Here is a 17,522-nt window from a genome sequence, read left to right as displayed (position 1 = left end):
TGTGGAATGGTCTTGGGCCACAAATTGTTTGTTACTAGTTTACAATAAAATAAGTACAGAAACTGAGAGAATGGAAGCATAAGTGATTTGATGTTGCCGCAGACATGCGTGGTTTCTGTATGTCATGAAAGAATCAGTCTGAGGGGCTTCTCTAGCGGTCCAGCGATTTAAGACCCCATGATTCCACTGCAGAGTACGCAGGTTCAGTCCCCGCTCGGGGGACTAGGATTCCCACATGCCACCCAGTGGAGCCCCTGCCCGTGCCCCCCGTCCCCCTCCAAAAAAAGAATATTAGTCTGGAGCAGGTTAAAAATTTAAAAAAAAAAAGCGTCCCTTTGTTCCTTTACGACAGGTGGTTTGAGAAGCGCTGCACTGGACCAGCGTTTTCCCAGCTTTTTGGCTGGAAGAACAGCAAATAGTTTACATGGCCATCTGGACACCGTTATGTGGCGATGGACATATAACAGAAAACAGTTTTCATGAAATATATTCACCATGGGTGATGAGCTGATAAGCTCTTAATCTTTTTTTTTTCTTAAATGCTGGTTGAGACCTACTAAGTTGATTGATGTCTCAGTAGTGCTTTGAGATATGTAGCTGGTAAAATGTAGCTGGAGGCGGGAATGAATGTGGCCACCACATATTTTTCTCATGCTTTGTACAGTCTGTTTTTCTCTCAAAGGGAATCACTATATATATTTTTTTAAGCTTCTTGTGAATAGTTGTTTATGTTACCAGGATAGAATCATCACTCTTATTAGTTTATAGTATATTTTCTTTGTCAAGAAATTATTTAAAATAATGTTCATTAAATATTATTTTTGAGTTTGACATCTTTTTTTGTTTTGGCAGTACAGTTAAATATGAAACATGAATTATTTTATAGGTTTTTGTTTGTAGGGAAGATTGACTCGAGTTGATTTCTATCATGTGTATGTTTTAAATTATTTTTGGTAAAAGCATTAAAAATAGGTTTCTGACCATAGATTCCACTTCATACCCAAGGATAGCTACCATGGCGGGGGGAAATAGTAAATATCAAGTGTTAGGGAGGATGTGGAGACATTGAAACCCTTGTACATTACTGGTGGGGATGTAAAAGGCTGTACCCCAGCCACTATGGGGTACAGCTTGGCAACTCCTCAATTTCCGTATGACCAAGCAATTCCTCTTCTGGATATATACCCAGAAGAATTCAAACTAGGGTCTTGACATTTGTACACCCACATTCTTAGCAACAATATTCCCAACAGCCACAAAATGGAAGCAACCTAAGTCTCCATCGATGACCGAATGGGTAAACAAGATGTGGTATTTACATAAAACGGAATGTTATTCAACTTTAAAAGGAAAGAAATTCTGACACATGCTGCAATGTGGGTAAACCTTGAGGATATTGTCCTCCTAAGTAAAAATACAGCCCCTAAAAGACAGGTACCATTATGTTGAGGAGTCAAGATCCTAGGGATAGGCAGTAGGATGCTGGTCTCCAGGAGCTGGGCGGGGTGGGGGGTGGGGGTGGGGGATTTAATGAACACAGGGTTTCTGTTTTGAAAAACAAAAAAAAGTTTTGGAGATTGGTTGCACAAGTATAAATGTACTTAATACTACTAAGCTGTACAATTAAAAATAGTTAAGATGGTAAGTGCTACATATATTTTACCACACATATTTTTTAAAAATTGGTTTTTGAATGCTAATAACTCTTACTTGCTTAGAAAAATGGCATGTTGGTTATTTCAAGTATTAACTTAGCAACTTGTGTTTTATCAGTTCTGCGTTTTCCAGTTGGTGAGCGCTGAGAATAACCGCTATAGCCTAGATCACATCTCCTCACTGTTCACTTCTCAGGTAGGTTGAATCATGCTTTGCATATCACTCAAGTACAGGAAAGAAGTATTGGCTAACTTACCTGTTGTAATGGGATTGTAATCTTAGAGTGGATTATTTAATGAAACTTGGTCCAAACAAAATTTGATTTGGATTTCACCTGGTTCACGTGGCACCATCTTTTGTTTCCATGTTTTACCTCTGCTTATATGAGTGTAACTCACCGTAAAGTAGGGCCCTTTCTGTCTTATTCTAACCTGTATTTGTTTGTTTTCTCCCTGCATTTCCTTCCAGGAGACACTGATTGACTTTGCCTTAACCTCTACGGATATCTGGGCCCTGTGGCACGACGCCGAGAACCAGACGGCTGTGAAATACATCAACTTTGAACAGTGCGTCCCTCTCCTCTGTCCTCCTGCCTTGCCCCAGGCAAAGTCACGCTTAGAGAAGGGCGCTCATTGTGTAGGCAAAAGTCAAATGTGTGCATTTAAAGGGTTCGGCCCTAGGGTTGCCTGCCTTCTGATAGACCTTCTATTTCATTTTGCATTCTTACCTTGCGGTTTTAGGACAGAAAAAAGATTCTTAGAGTTGGAATGACACACAGAAATATGCATGTATACCATCTTTATCAGGAGAGATAGCACATATCCAAAAAACTTCTTTTTTTGTTTGTTTTTCAAACAAGCTCTGGCTGGCTTTATTAAAGAAAAGCTGTGCGTGATTGACTTTTTACCAGTCTGTCCTGGCACGACCTGGGTGCACCCGTGGCGGCCAGTGTGCATGCTCTGGTATCTCCCACGTGCGTTGCCAGTTCCGTGTTAACACCCCTGCAGCGATGGAGGCCTGTTCTGGCTAATATGTTCCGTGTTAACACCCCTGCAGCGATGGAGGCCTGTTCTGGCTCATACAGCCTAACACTGTACTTCAGATTTCCCCGAGGCTGGGTGCTTGGCAAGGATGGCCAGTTTCGCTTTGCTTTGTCTATCGTTGGCAGCGTTTGCTTGTACCGCAGCACCCACTTTCCACTTTTCATGACGGGTTGGAGCCTAGAGTTGAGCAACTCTAGCGACTTTTTCATGTTCACCGTCTTCTGCCTTAAGTGTGGGATGCCCCCAGCCAAGGGCAGCCTCCAAGAAGGCTGGGGAGCGAGCAAGGTCCCAAATACTTGTAATCTGCACATTTCCATTGTTTTTAAGCAAACTCCATTTCTGATACCCACAACTTCCAAAAGTCACTGCAGCCCCTTTGTGGTCTCAGTGTCCTCACCCTAAGGTAAAAAGTAGATTCTACAACAACAGAGCTTCTCAAACTTCGTTTTTTGATCGGGAAACCCTTTTATTTACATAATATGCATTTTAAGATTTTTAACAGTTACAAAACACATTTAAGAACCAGTTTTGAATCAGACACTTGTGTAATTCCTGAAACGTATGAAGGATTCCTTGGATCATATTTTGATGCTCCTGGAACTACAGTTGCCCCTTGAACAGCATGGATTCTAAACTGGGGGGTCCAATTAATACATCGATTTTTCTCATAGCAGTTACTCTAGTACTGTGGGATCTACAGTTCCCTGAATAAGCTGTACCTGGGTTTTCGAGGGTCGGCGCCTGTAAACCCCCCATGTTGTTCAAGAGTCAACTATAAAGTAATTGTACCCAAGGGGTCCCTTATGAAACCCATATTCTAGATTAGAATTCTAGGAGTGGTTGCCCCCAGCTTGACCCTGAACCACACCTCAGAAAGCAGAGAGTACTCCTTATAGATGGCATCCAGGCAACTGGGTTAAAAAGGCAAAGAATCCAGTGTTGGGTGAGTTTGAAACCTGGTTCCCCACCTTATTAGCTGTGAGATACCCTAAACCTCACTTTAGACATCTTAAAATGAGGGCAGTGTATCCTTCAAAGAATTATCATAAGGTATAAATGAAGTGTGGGATTCTATGGTAGCTGAGCTGATAAAGAATTTGCCTTCAATGCAGGAGACCCCAGTTTGATTCCTGAGTCGGGAACGTACCCTGGAGAAGGGATAGGCTACCCACTCCAGTATTCTTGGACTTCCCTGGTGGCTCAGATGGTAAAGAATCCACCTGCAATGCAGGAGACCTGGGTTCGATCCCTGGGTTGGGAAGATCCCCTGGAGAAAGGAAAGGCTACCCTCTGCTGTATCCTGGCCTGAAGAATCCCCATGGACAGAGGAGCCTGGCAGGCTACAGTCCATGGGGTCACAGAGAGTTGGACAGGACTGAGCAACTAAGCACATACGTGAAGTATATCCAGAATTACACCTGCAGAAGGTGTCGCGTGTGGTAAATGTAGAATGAAAGTTAGCTAGTATTTGTAGATTTGTGTTTAGAGTTTTAATTCAGGAAGATGCCCATCAAAAGAAGTAGGAGCACTTCTATAATCCAGACTCTGCTATGAATATGTTTCTTTTTTTTGGAAACTATTTTAAATAGAATTGATCGAGGACTTCCGTGGTGGTCCAGTGGTTAGGATTCCATGCTGTCACTGCAGGGTGCACGGGTTCAGTCCCTGGTCAGGGAAATATGTTGCCTGGCGCAGCCAGAAAAAAAATAGAATTCATCAAGCAGTAGTTGCAGAGGTCAGCAGTGGGACCCTTCCTGCCCAGATATTGCTAACCGCATAAGCTTCATTTTTATTCATCATCTTTAGGTAGACTGATGGACTTTTTTCTCTGTAGTAATGTTGCAGGTCAGTGGAGTCCAGTTTTCATGCAGCCTCTGCCGGAGGAAGAAATTGTCATCAGAGATGATCAAGACCCCAGAGTAAGTGACGCTGAAGTTTTATATAAAGAGATGATTTACACTGATCATCAGTTTGAGAAGAACCAGTTGTATTAGCAGAACTCTTTAAGCTGCAGATGAAAGAAACCCACCTCAAACTGCCTTAAGCTGAACGTATTGGCTTGTGCTGCTGAGAAGTTCAGTTACCTGGTTTCAGCCAGGGCTGGAATAATGCCTTTCGGGCTTCATTTCTCCTTTGTCTCTATTCTGCTTTCCCTCCTTTTTGGGTTTATTGTTGAACAAGCACAAGCTTGTTCAGAAAAGAGAGCACTTCTGTACTAGGTCGTGGAGTCGACCCTGGCCTGGCATGGTCGCTTGATCAGAATGATAGAATATTCTGGCTTGGCGTGGGCAACATGTCCAGCCTGGACCTTCTTATTGTGGAAGGTGAAGTTCAGCTGGGTGTGGGTAGAAGAGGAGTGATTCTTCAGAGAAAGGTAAGGGGTTTGTTAGTAAAAGAAAGGGAAATGGATTCTGGGCAGGCACAGACCATGGGTGTCCACTATACTAACCGTGTGAATAGATGCATAAAAACTAGAAACAAAATAAATTCTGACAGAGGTATATGCTGTGAAGAACACAGCTGTAAAAGGCAATGCAGTAGAGAACAAAACTGGCCAGGCTCCCTGGTTTTCAGGGACATCCTCAAGGTAAACAGAAGAAAAACTTGATTCTTTACTGTTAAAATGAGCTTAAAGATTATGGGCTCTGGGTCTAAGACGTTGACTCTTTGTAGGATTGGGAAACCCATTTTGAATATTGCTATATTTTTAATCCCAGGAGTTTATTGGCATTTAACTTTCGTCTAGAATTCAAAATCACATGCTGATTTTTAAAAATTCTTGTTTTTCTCCATGTTTGTCATTTTATAAATGTCCCTCAGAACCTCAGTGGAAGGAAGGAAGGAAACTTGAATAAAGGTCAACCAAGTTTGCTACTTATTGGCAAATCTGGTTCATAAAATTTGATCAAAATAATCAGTGTGAGACTTTCCATGTTGTTCTCCCTACGTCATTTCCCCACTTATTAGAGCTTATTGCAGTTTCTTTTTTATATATATAATGCCTATTCTTATTGATTCCTTTCCTTTTCATATGTGAACCATGCATGAGGCCTTTTGTGGATGGTGAAACTAGCTTTGTTTAATTGTTCTCGTACTGGCGTTTATGACTAATAACCTAGATAGGAACTCTTCACTTTTCAGATTGGCGTTTGATAAGCTGACCCACTGAAGTGCTCCGTGAGAATGTACTACATTCTCAGTGTAGTACATCCAGTTGGTCCAGAACACTAGAGGCTTCAGTCTCAGGGTGAAAATTCATGACTGCTCTGCCACTCTGCTCTACGCAGAGGGCAGAATTTCTACGTTCACATAATAGAAATACAGACTTTGGTTTTAATGTGTTGGATGCTTCATTCAAATTTTTCCGAATTTTATCTTTTTTAGAATGATGCTAATTCTTGCTTCAATGTTCTAACAGGAGATGTATTTGCAGAGTCTTTTTACACCAGGGCGATTCATTAATGCAGCTTTATGTAAAGCTTTACAGGTCAGTGAAAAAATATTTGCTATTATTATATAGTTAATGATTACTATTAATTTTTGTTGTTTTGCATGTACTAACCCCAACATAGTTTTGCAGTTGTATATACGGATGTTTATAAATGCTGTTGTAATTTTTTTTAATGTTCTTTCCATAAGAATACCAAGAGTCCCAATGTGGAGAGAGGATTAAGGGCACTTTCCCACTGACTAGTGAAGCGTGACGCTAGTACAGGAGAAACTGCACCTACACTGTTGTGAAGACACACCTTACTACACTGCGTATACTCTCTATACTAGAGAGAAATTTTAAATGTTTTCTTGCATAGGTTTGCTGGTACGGTTTTTACCCTTTTGTTAGTACAGCAAAGGTCTGACTTGGTTCAGGTTCAAGAAAACTCAAAAAAAAAAAATCTAAGCTTCAAAGCTACAGGGTATAAGAGATGCAAGTCACTTAGACTTTGTTAAATTGCCACTTAGCTTCATGAATTTGAAATAATCACTCATAGAATTTAAAAATCCCTTAGAATCTCCTGATCTGACCTCCCACACAAAGCAGAAATACCTTCTGAGGCTTCTCTGACAGACAGCTAGTCAGCTTCTAGTTGTCTCTGCCTCCAGGGACAAGTTATCTCAGCTCCTCCTGTGTGACTTACCACTCAGAACTGTGCCATCTGAAAGTTTATCCCAGGGTATTCCCTGGCAGTCCTGTGGTTAGGACTCGGCACCTTCACTCTTGGGGCACAGGTTCAATCCCTGTTTGGGGAACTAAAGTCCCCCAAGCCGTGTGGTACAGCCAAAGAAAAGTCCATCCTAGTATTAGATCAGATTTAATCCTGCATCATTTAGGTGGCATCTTTCTTTGGGAGCTTCCCAGAACACGGCTCTTTTCTATAAAGCAACTCTTCAAGTATTTTAAGCATTTTCCATGTTATCTTTCTCCAGGCTCAGTACACCCAGTCCCTTAACTTTCTCCCAGGTGATGTGGTTTCCAGATCCTTGACTTTTCTCCTGGATACATTCTTGAATATGTGGCTGTTCTATGTTTTCTTTTTTCTCTCTAATAAAACTCCAGGATGACACAATCACTTACTTCTAAGGCATTATTTCTTTCATCTCATCAGCCCTTCTTGTTAACAGTAGTCAGATGTACAGTTTCTCATGGTGTCTCTTGCAGACTGAGATCCTGAATGATCAGTAAGGCGCCGATCACAAGCTTTACCTTAGGAGAGTCTTTCCCAGTAGAGTGGCCTACCTCCACCACTGCTCTCGCTCACCTTTGCGCCTGTCAGGATGTCTGTATTTGGCATCATCTTACATTTCCCCTCCAGCTGAGCAGTAGATGTTCTGTTTCATTTTATAATTCTTGTAGGCTCATGAGTTTTTATAGTTTATCCTGGACTACAGAAACTATTTCATCTTCCTGTGATCTCACGGTTAGAAGTTATTTGCACAATGTTAAGAGTAACTGTGCTATTTCAGGCATGTCCAGTGTCTATTGTGTTGTTATATATTGCCTCAGCGTCTCCTGGAGTATTTTTCAGTTAGTCTTTAGTGTTGTGTGGTACTCTAAAGTGTCTCTTTGTTTCTCTCTTCAGATTTTCTGTCGAGGAACTGAGAGGAATTTAGACCTTTCCTGGATGGAACTAAAGAAAGAAGTTACTTTAGCTGTTGAAAGTGAGGTGAGGTTTGGTTAAAGAAAGACAGTTTCTTTCATCTCACTGTGGGGCAGATTGGTACCAAGAAATTGTTCAAATTGTTCACTGGACCTTGTTGCTAAGAAATACAAATTTCTAAACCTTTTCATTAAAGAATTAGATACAAATTTAACAGTCTATGGCATTTATACTTCCCTATAGTTTAAGGAATATTCACTTCCCTATGGTTTAATAAAGTGATATAAACATTTATGTTTGGTGGAAGAAAATATCTGAAATGGTATCAAGAGTTTCTTTTTTCCTTTTTTTTTCTTTGCCAGCTCCAAGGAAGTGTAACAGAGTATGAATTTTCCCAGGAAGAGTTCCGAAATTTACAGCAGGAATTCTGGTGCAAGTTCTATGCCTGCTGTCTTCAGTATCAAGAAGCCCTTTCTCATCCTCTTGCCCTGCATTTGAATCCACACACAAACATGGTGTGCCTGTTGAAGAAAGTAAGAGAGCGGAAACACACAGAGCTCCTGTAGGCTGTTCAGTGGGCCTTTCAGAATGCAATGTCTGTTGTATACTGTAGTTAGCTTTTAGGACTTTGGTGGGTTTTCTCTTGCAGGGCAGAGGGCATCCTCAGAATTATAGTTAATTTGTGTTTAAATAGTCTTCTGCACTATTTACCCTTTTCTGCATCTTGTTCACCTTTTACATTGAAGTGATTCCCTCTTTGAAAGTTACGAGAATAGCATGAAGCATTTCTATATCCCCTTCACCCAGATTCACCATTTATTAACTTTCGTTTGCCTTTCTTCTTGAGCCACTAGAGAGTTAGTTGTAAATATCATGCCCCTTGATCCTGACACATTTTAGCGTGTATCTAAGCATAGCGGCATTCTTTCATAACTGCAGCACAATTTAAAGATCAGGCAGTTTGATATTGGTTTATATTCAGATTTTACCAGTTGTGCTTAGAATTTTTCTTCCTTGATCTGGGATCCAATTCAAGATCTTGCATATGTTGAGTTGTCATGTTTCTTTACTTAACCTCCAACTGTTGTCGGCCTTTCTCTGTCTTTCGTGACACTAACTTTTTAAACTGTTTCTTTATTTGGCTGCATCTGGTCTTAGGTGCGTCCAGTGGGGTCTTCCGTTGCCGCATGCATACTCCCTAGTTGTGGTGAGAGGGCTTAGCTGCTCCGGGCCATGTGGGATCTTAGTTCCCCAACCATGAATCAAGCCCTCGTGCCCTGCATCGCAAGGCAGATTCTTAAGGGAAGCCCTGACGTTGACCCTCTTTGAAGGCTACACCTGTTATTTGGTAGAGTGTCCTTCAGTTTGGATTTGTCTGGGGTCTCTTCATGATAAGATTCAGGTCTCAACTATTTTATACCCTTAAACACTCACTGAAAAAAACTAATATAACTTGAAGCTTTGTATTTGCAGGGGTACCTGTCTTTCCTTGTGCCTTCTTCCTTAGTGGATCATTTGTATCTCCTCCCTGATGAGAGTCTTTTGACAGAGGATGAGACAACCATATCTGATGGTAAGAGTGATTATTAGGTCCACATTCAAGCTCCTTTCTCCTTAAGTCCTATGCTTTCATTCAAACAGATACAAAAAACATTGATGGCCACTGTGACCTTTCCTGGTCAGTGTACCTCATTGTACATTAAAAAAAAAAACAAACTGAGGAGGCCTAAGCATCTCCAGGACTTCAGATAGCTATCTGTCATATATTATTAATATTTTTTTTAGTATGATATTAACTAGCAGCTCTTCATTGACCTGAGACATGAACGTCGCCTTTCTCTCACTTACAGACGTGGATGTTGCTCGGGATGTCGTGTGTCTCATAAAATGCCTCCGGCTGATTGGAGAGTCAGTAACTATGGATATGTCAGTAATGATGGAAATGAGCTGTTACAACCTACAGTCTCCAGAAAAGGCTGCAGAACAGATTCTGGAAGATTTGATCACTATTGATGTGTAAGGAGAATTTAGGGTAAAGTCCATTTCCTAATGGAAATTTAGCAATTCTTAGTGTCAATATCAGGTTTGAATATAATTCAGATATGTACAAAGCAGTGGCTTAAAGTGAGTTGTCACGAGTCTAAGTAGCTGTTTTCAGCTTTTAAACAGAAAATCTAACGCATGAATTCAAGTCTGGAAACAAGACTCATGAATTTAAGTCTAGCTGTTAACCATGATGTGAAGTCGCTTAGTCATGTCTGGCTCTTTGCGACCCCATGGACTGTAGCCTGCCAAGCTCCTCTGTCCTGGAGTGGGTTGCCATTTCCTTTTCCAAGGAATCTTCCCAACCCAGGGATCGAACCCGGGTCTCCCACATTGTAGGCAGATGCTTTTACCATCTGAGCCACCAGGGAACTGAGCTGTAAATTCTAAAATGTAAATGTATTTTCCTCTAATACATTTTGTCTGTCATTTCTGGAAAAAAATGAAGGAAACTTTGCTACATGGCATGAAAGTAACTTGTATACCAGAGTGATTACTTCACTCCTGTGTGACATGGCTGGTTTTCCTGTTTCATAGAGCATTTACCTTATAGGGGCGTAAACAGTCTATCACGTACATTCTCAGAAGTAATGGTTTTTTAACTTCCTTATAGAGACAATGTGATGGAGGATATCTGTAGTAAGCTGCAGGAGATTAGGAACCCAATCCATGCCATTGGACTTCTAATACGGGAGATGGATTATGAAACGGAAGTAGAAATGGAAAAGGGATTCAATCCAGGTAAATGACAAAGCAGCAAGTGCACCTTCTGATTCAGAGAAAACAGGAATGCAGTTAAATTTTTAAATCAATTCTTATTTTTTAATTTACAGCTCAGCCTTTGAATATTCGAATGAATCTTTCTCAGCTCTACGGTAGTAGCACATCAGGACATATCGTGTGCAGAAGTGTGTGTAAAATTGCCAGCACGCGCTTCCTCATCTGCCGAGACCTTTTGATCTTACAGCAGCTACTGATGAGGCTAGGGGATGCTGTAAGTACTGCTTGAGGGAGAGCTCGTCAAATCTGAAATCTGGACTTGACCTGCAGGCACGTGGCGGAGCATCAGCCCCAGAGCACAGAGACGTGTGTCTTTGTTCACTGCTCTGTCCCACGTGCTTGGCCCTTCGCGGGTCCTCTGTGAATGCAGGCTGATTTAAGAATGAGTGAGCCTAAATTGCAGATTAAGAATGTACATGAGGTGGGGGGGAAGAATGTACATGAAGCAGGTTGTTTTACTCTTAACCTTTGTGTATATCATGGTGAGATAATTTTCTAGGATGGCGCTCCCAAAATGTAGTAGTATTAGTACAGCTCTGGATGTGATCACAGGGTACCATTTAGGACGGAGGAGAGAGGAAGAAAGAGAAAAAGAACTTCTCTCTTTCTCCAGTGCAGGATTTGCCCTAAGCCGTTTTGAAATTGCAGTTGGTTTTGGGGTCCCCCAGCTCCGTACTCTGCCTCCCTGTCCATCCTCGCCTTTTAGCCACCAGCCTTGTGTTGCCAGACTGCTGTGCTTGTCTCTCCCCCTCCTCCCCGCCTTGAACGTTTCACATTCCAGAGTTAACCTGTCCTCCCACCATCAGTTCAGTTCAGTTCAGTTCAGTTCAGTCACTCAGTCATGTCTGACTCTTTGCGACCCCATGAATCGCAGCACGCCAAGCCTCCCTGTCCATCACCGACTCCCGGAGTTCACTCAGACTCGCGTTCATCGAGTCAGTGATGCCATCCAGCCATCTCATCCTCGGTCGTCCCCTTCTTCTCCTGCCCCCAATCCCTCCCAGCATCAAAGTCTTTTCCAGTGAGTCAACTCTTCGCATGAGGCGGCCAAAGTACTGGAGTTTCAGCTTTAGCATCATTCCTTCCAAACATTCATCTGAGCCTGACAAGGAAGCTATCTGATTAAACTAATTCATATTGATATATAAATAAACTGAAAGCCCTTTGGAGCTCCCGGGGATGTTTATACTTTTTAAATCAGAATTCATTAACTCAAGTACATGGCTAATGGCAGAATTTCTGGTAAAAGATAAGGAGAAAACATTCTGGAAGATGATTGGTTTAGGACCACCAAGGAGAAGCAGGACCCTTTCCTGAAAGTTGTCTGTCTCTTTGCCTCACAGCTCATGGGATCTTAGTTACTTGATCAGGGACTGAACCCAGGCTTTGGCAGTGAAAGCCCAAGTCCCAGCCACTGCACCACCATGGAATTCCCTTTGTGGTTTTGTTTTTTGAGTTTGTATTGTATTTTAATATTTATTTATTTGGCTGCATCCAGTCATAGCCGGTACCTTTGGGGTCTGTTCCCTGACCAGGGATTGAACCCATGCCCCTAAAGTAGAAGCGTGGAGTCTTAACCACCAGACCAATAGGGAAGTCCCAAAGCGACACACGTTTTTAAGGCTACTGATATTCTTGTCAAGCTTTCCTCTAATGCTCGTATTTATTTTACCCAAAACAAGAAGATTAAGAAATGTCTTAGATTTCCCTGTTTCTCTTCTTGGTGAAAGTTAAGCAGTCTGTTACCGTTTTCTTTTTCGCCATCAGCTCCTGTGGCCTGGTGAGCTGTTTTTGTTATTTTGCGCTGATAAGTGGGTAGATCCTTTTGCTGCCTGCTACCCCAAACGCAATGGGTGTGTCGCTTTTACGTATGCCCTTTGTAACTGTGTTATTTCACCGCCACCTGAACCTAAGGGTTATCCTTACTAAATACTATTTCCTGTCTCACCCACCCACCCATGACATACAGGTAATCTTGGGAGCTGGCCAGCTCTTTCAAGCCCAGCAAGACCTACTGCATCGAACAGCTCCCCTGCTCTTATCTTATTACCTCATTAAGTGGGGAAGTCAGTGCTTGGCAACTGATGTTCCAGTTGACACCTTGTGAGTTTCCGTGTTCTGATTATTTTAGAAATAAATTGTGAGCTTGATGATTCTTTTCCACTGTCTGATAGAAAAGCAAATTGAATATTGTGCTGCAGCAGGATATGCCTGTGATGCTCAGAGCTTTCAGATAGCTCCATTATCTAAAGGTTAGAGGCAAGTTATAAGAATGAAAATGATACAAGAAGAATGAAAGCAATAAATATGTATTATTATTATATGTGTGTATGGATAATGTAGAGACAAATCCTGTGGAAAGCGAAAGAAGAAGATGAGGTCACTTTGCTGTATGACTCGGAGCTCAACCTGGTGCTCTGTGACAACCTGGGAGGGTGGGATGGAGGGAGAACCGGGAGGGAGGGGACATTTCTGTGCCTGTGGTTGATTCATGTTGACCTGTGGCAGAAACCAGCACAATATTGTAAAGCAATTATCCTTCAGTTAAAAATAAATAATTTTTTTTTAAGTTGTCGCAGAGAAAGTTAGGCCACGTACGAAAATATGCTAATTATCAAGAGTAGACTGAGATTCTTTATAACCAAAGTAAGAAAGAAAATTTAACGTGTGCCTAACAGACTGACACTTCAGTTAGATAAGCCACTTTGCTTAAAAGGACAGGGAAGTCTTTTCATGGCATGGAGGCCTAAGCAATTTTTGCCCTGGCTTCGTGAAGGATCGCGGGGTGACATGATGGGAAATAATCTAAGCCACAGCTCACTTTCCAGACACTTCTGTGCTCTCAGTGGCGCAGTCATGTGCAGTTTATTAGTGAAACTGACAGCGTTTTAATCGGCTAACTTGTTGAAGTAATGTTAGCATAGGAAAATTTATTGAGCTTTTTTGGTTTTTCCCCCTTTCCTCACAGGGAGTCTAATCTTCAACATTTATCAGTACTGGAACTAACTGACTCTGGTGCTTTAACGACAAATAAGTTTGGTAAGGATTGGACTGTATGTGCATTTGATTTTAAGTTTGGCATTTATTGAGTGTTCATTAAGGTGGTCTTTTGCCGCCTTGCTTTAGCAAAGGTGCCTCGGCTGTGCTTTCAGTTTGAGAGGGTGTGAGCAAGCTGTGTCCTGAGACCTCTCTGGTTGTGACAAGTAGTATCAGATCAGACAGAAATGAAGAGTGTTGCCTGTATATATGCACACGTGTGTCCCCAATCATGTCCAACTCTCTGTGACCCCCCAGGCTCCTCTGTCCATGGGATTTCCCAGGCAAGAATATTAGGGTAGGTTGTCATTCCCTTCTCCAGGGGATCTTCCCAACCCAAGGACTGAATCCATCTCTCTGGTATTGGCAGGCAGATTCTCTACCACTGAGCCACCTGGGAAGCTGTGTGTGGGTGTGTGGGTGTGGTGTGTGTGTGTGTGTGTGTGTGGGGGGGGGGTGTGTGTGTACCCCCAGTGGTTAATCATTTTTTTAATTTACTAAGTTCATATAGCTTTTGTAATCTTGTCTCCATCAGCAAATATTCAAAAGGAGTCCTCTCTCATGCTTGAGAACCATTCTGGAGAGTTTATTCTGTGTTTTGGTATAAAATTTAGACTCTTAGGACTATGTTTATTGGAAACACTTTGAGAGGAATGGCGTGACTGTCATGTTAATTTAGTGGCTCTTTTATTGTATTTGTATAGTACTTCATAGTTTACAGATTGCTTTTATTTATATTGCCATTGATTATACCAGTGATGAGTTTTACGTTTTTAAATAATGTTCTTTGTGACAGGCGTAAAATGAATTGGTAGGCTGTCTTAATTGAAAATTGATACTACTGTCACAAATTGGTGACTGTTAAAACTTTTTATTTTTAAGTATCTAGCCCTCAGACAATTGTGGAATTATTCTTCCAAGAAGTTGCAAGAAAACACATTATATCTCATCTGTTCTCTCAACCAAAGGCGCCTCTAAGCCAAACTGGATTGAACTGGCCAGAGATGATCACTGCAGTTACCAATTATTTATTGCAGCTCTTGTATCCTTTCATTTAAAAGCTAATTGAGAGGGGTTTTTTTCTATCCAGATAGTCTAAGATTCAGGAATATTCTGCCTGTGTAATGAAAAATTTTAATGAGGTTGGATGTTTACCACCCCCACCCTCCCCATCCCAACGAGAAATGATAGTTATTTTCAGGTATCCCTTTTTTTTTTTTTTTTTTAATTTTTTTTTTGCTCAGGGGTTGAGCCACATTTTATTGGTGCACATACAGTTAATACCTAGGTTGCTTTTAAAGCATACATTTATCAAATATTTATTGAATGGCTTTGTATGCCAAGCCCTGTGTTAGGTACTGAGTATCCATTGGCCTAGTATGCTTGGGCAATATCCTAGCTAAAATCAGAAGTGAGCACCAAGAGGTGAGATACATGCTTTAGTTCTTAGCTGGTTGCATTCTAATGCAGGTGGCTAGGCTCCTAGTGTATAACCTTTCCACTGTGTTTAATATTAAAGCTACATAGTTGTGTAGGAAGAACATGTGTTGTACCACCTTCTATTTACCTTCTTTTTAAAAATTAAGCCATTTCATGGAGTTTGGGTGCTCAGTGTGTATATTTAAGCTTTACCAAAACAGTAAACAGTTGCCTTAACCAATGACTAGATGGCCTAGCAATCCTGGTTGTCTCTTTCTAGAATGTTTGATGGGAAATTGTCAGTATGTACAATTGCAGGTGAGTACCGTTGAACATTTCAGGACAGTTATTTTTGTAAAGAAGGGGATTTCTAGAACTTTTTTCTTTGTAAATGTTTCTTGCATTTTAATTGGGCTGATAAGACCCACATTAATTTACACTGGATTACATGGAAACATACACCAGAGAGATTTTCTTTACTTCATTCTTGGCAGTATCATTCCTAACACAGTGTTTTATGAAGTACTTTTTTGTTAATTCTCTCTATTGGGATCTCTTTATAGAAAGAAAACGTATCATTGTCTTCATATAAATCCTTCACTGGAATCTAGTCAGTTGAGCCAGTAAATACCAAAAGTTGGAAGATTGCCAAGATGGAAAGTGTCTTTGTTTTCATGTGATAGTGTTATTAGAGTCCAGTTTGCTTTCTTAGCGTGTCTAATAACTTATTAATAATTTAAGAATGGATTAACAGGGTTTGCTTTTAACCTCCAGATGCTTTCTGGAAATACAGCTTTTGTGTTGAATGACCACTATCTTCTCTCCCTCTGAAGAACATGGAAATGAATATCTCCTTAAGGGACATTTATCTTCTAATCAGAAACCACCTTTTTGCCTTTAAGGATTATATTCAGTTGCTGCATCCCTGGTGTCAAGTCAACGTTGGTTCCTGCCGATTTATGCTGGGACGATGTTACCTGGTTACGGGAGAGGGACAGAAGGTAAACTGCATCTGAAAGATGAGCAGACTTTAGAGCAAGGAGGACACTCAGTTTCCATCTCAGGGAGGGGATTGGAGGCCTAGAATCCTCCAGATAAGGGTAAAGAAGACTAACAGTGCCAGCAAGGGGCATGATCTACCCGTGGGGACCATTTAGCTTCATGTACTTTACAGATTGTTTAGGACACAGGAAAATATGAAGAAGAATACTTTAAAACCCTCCTGCCCCTGTGCAGTGCTTATAGGGATACATTTTTGTGACGAAAATATTTCTCAGATACATTGTTTTTATAGCATGTTTTTTTATGCTGTTTTTTTTTTCCCATTATGGTAGTTTACATTTCTAATTTTTTTCCCTGACATCCTGTTATGTAAACTTTCAGACATAAAAGTCCAAAGACTTTCATACTAAATCCCCCACTCAGATTCTACAAAAATTAACATGGTGTTATAGTTGCTATATCACTGGTATCCATCAAATATCCTCTTAAAGTGTACTTTGTAATTAGCAACATTAAATTAAAAAGTTAGATAAATTAAAATATTAAATAATGCATCAGAGAATTTAGATACAACAAACAGTAAATGCAGTCATTTACTTACTTAAATAATTTTCTTTCTTTTTTTCGGCTTTTCTCGGTATAAGAACTCTTGGCTCATATTATCTGGAAGTGGAACAATCTATTATAAGTCATTTTGTATCCTTCTATTCCTTCAGGCTCTGGAATGTTTCTGCCAGGCAGCATCCGAAGTGGGCAAAGAGGAATTCTTAGATCGCTTGATCCGTTCAGAGGATGGAGAGATTGTGTCCACCCCCCGGCTGCAATATTATGACAAGGTTCTGGCATGGTTTGGTCCTTCTTACACCACACTGGGTAAACATGTAACAGGGGCAGGGAGGCAGATAAATGAGTGTGGGGTTAGCATATACACTTGATATATAAACTAGGTAGACGAGGACCTACTCTGCAGCACGAGGAGCTGCACTCAGCGTCTTGCAGTTCCGACCCCGCCGGGTCTCTAGCTGCTCGAGGGCGCTCCAGCTGCGTCGAGCAGGGGCCCCTGTGCTTGCGGTGCTCGGGCTTCCCACCGCAGCGGCACCTCTTGTAGCAGCGCGCAGGCTGCAGGGGCGCGGGCTGTGGTTGTGCCTCAGTGGCTTAGCTGCATGTGGGGTCTTCCTGGGCCAGGGATCGAGTCTGTCTTCTGCGTTGGCGGGTGGAGTCTTAGGCACTGGCTCGCCGGGGAAGCCGAAACATGAAATAAAGTGAATTGTATCCAACCTGAAGTGCCCTCATATTTCTCCCTAGGTCTTGCGTCTGCTGGATGTCGTAGGTTTGCCTGAACTGGTTATTCAGTTGGCCACATCAGCAATAACTGAAGCAGGTGATGACTGGAAAAGTCAGGTGAGGACTAACTGTGTCCTGTTTATTACCCTGGAGCTTCCTCATG

General features: G+C 41.5%; 1 protein-coding gene across 1 annotated transcript in view; it reads left to right on the top strand.

The window, feature by feature from the left end:
- The window catches only part of NUP160 (nucleoporin 160), a 43,786-nt gene that overhangs the window by 14,834 nt on the left and 11,430 nt on the right, over positions 1-17,522 (top strand). The window contains exons 8-24 of the mRNA XM_069555698.1: positions 1,774-1,851; positions 2,125-2,222; positions 4,534-4,618; positions 6,118-6,186; positions 7,778-7,861; positions 8,158-8,328; positions 9,269-9,368; positions 9,646-9,811; positions 10,452-10,579; positions 10,672-10,832; positions 12,588-12,721; positions 13,587-13,657; positions 14,537-14,696; positions 15,322-15,391; positions 15,976-16,074; positions 16,792-16,911; positions 17,381-17,476. Of these exons, the coding sequence (XP_069411799.1) occupies positions 1,774-1,851; positions 2,125-2,222; positions 4,534-4,618; positions 6,118-6,186; positions 7,778-7,861; positions 8,158-8,328; positions 9,269-9,368; positions 9,646-9,811; positions 10,452-10,579; positions 10,672-10,832; positions 12,588-12,721; positions 13,587-13,657; positions 14,537-14,696; positions 15,322-15,391; positions 15,976-16,074; positions 16,792-16,911; positions 17,381-17,476 (1,890 nt within the window). The remainder of the gene's footprint in view (positions 1-1,773; positions 1,852-2,124; positions 2,223-4,533; positions 4,619-6,117; positions 6,187-7,777; positions 7,862-8,157; positions 8,329-9,268; positions 9,369-9,645; positions 9,812-10,451; positions 10,580-10,671; positions 10,833-12,587; positions 12,722-13,586; positions 13,658-14,536; positions 14,697-15,321; positions 15,392-15,975; positions 16,075-16,791; positions 16,912-17,380; positions 17,477-17,522) is intronic.

The sequence above is a fragment of the Ovis canadensis genome, chromosome 15 (genome assembly GCF_042477335.2).
Source record: "Ovis canadensis isolate MfBH-ARS-UI-01 breed Bighorn chromosome 15, ARS-UI_OviCan_v2, whole genome shotgun sequence".
NCBI classification, from domain to species: domain Eukaryota; kingdom Metazoa; phylum Chordata; class Mammalia; order Artiodactyla; family Bovidae; genus Ovis; species Ovis canadensis.
The sequence above is the reverse complement of the archived record's forward strand: the minus strand, read 5'-3'. Positions and strand labels throughout refer to the sequence as shown.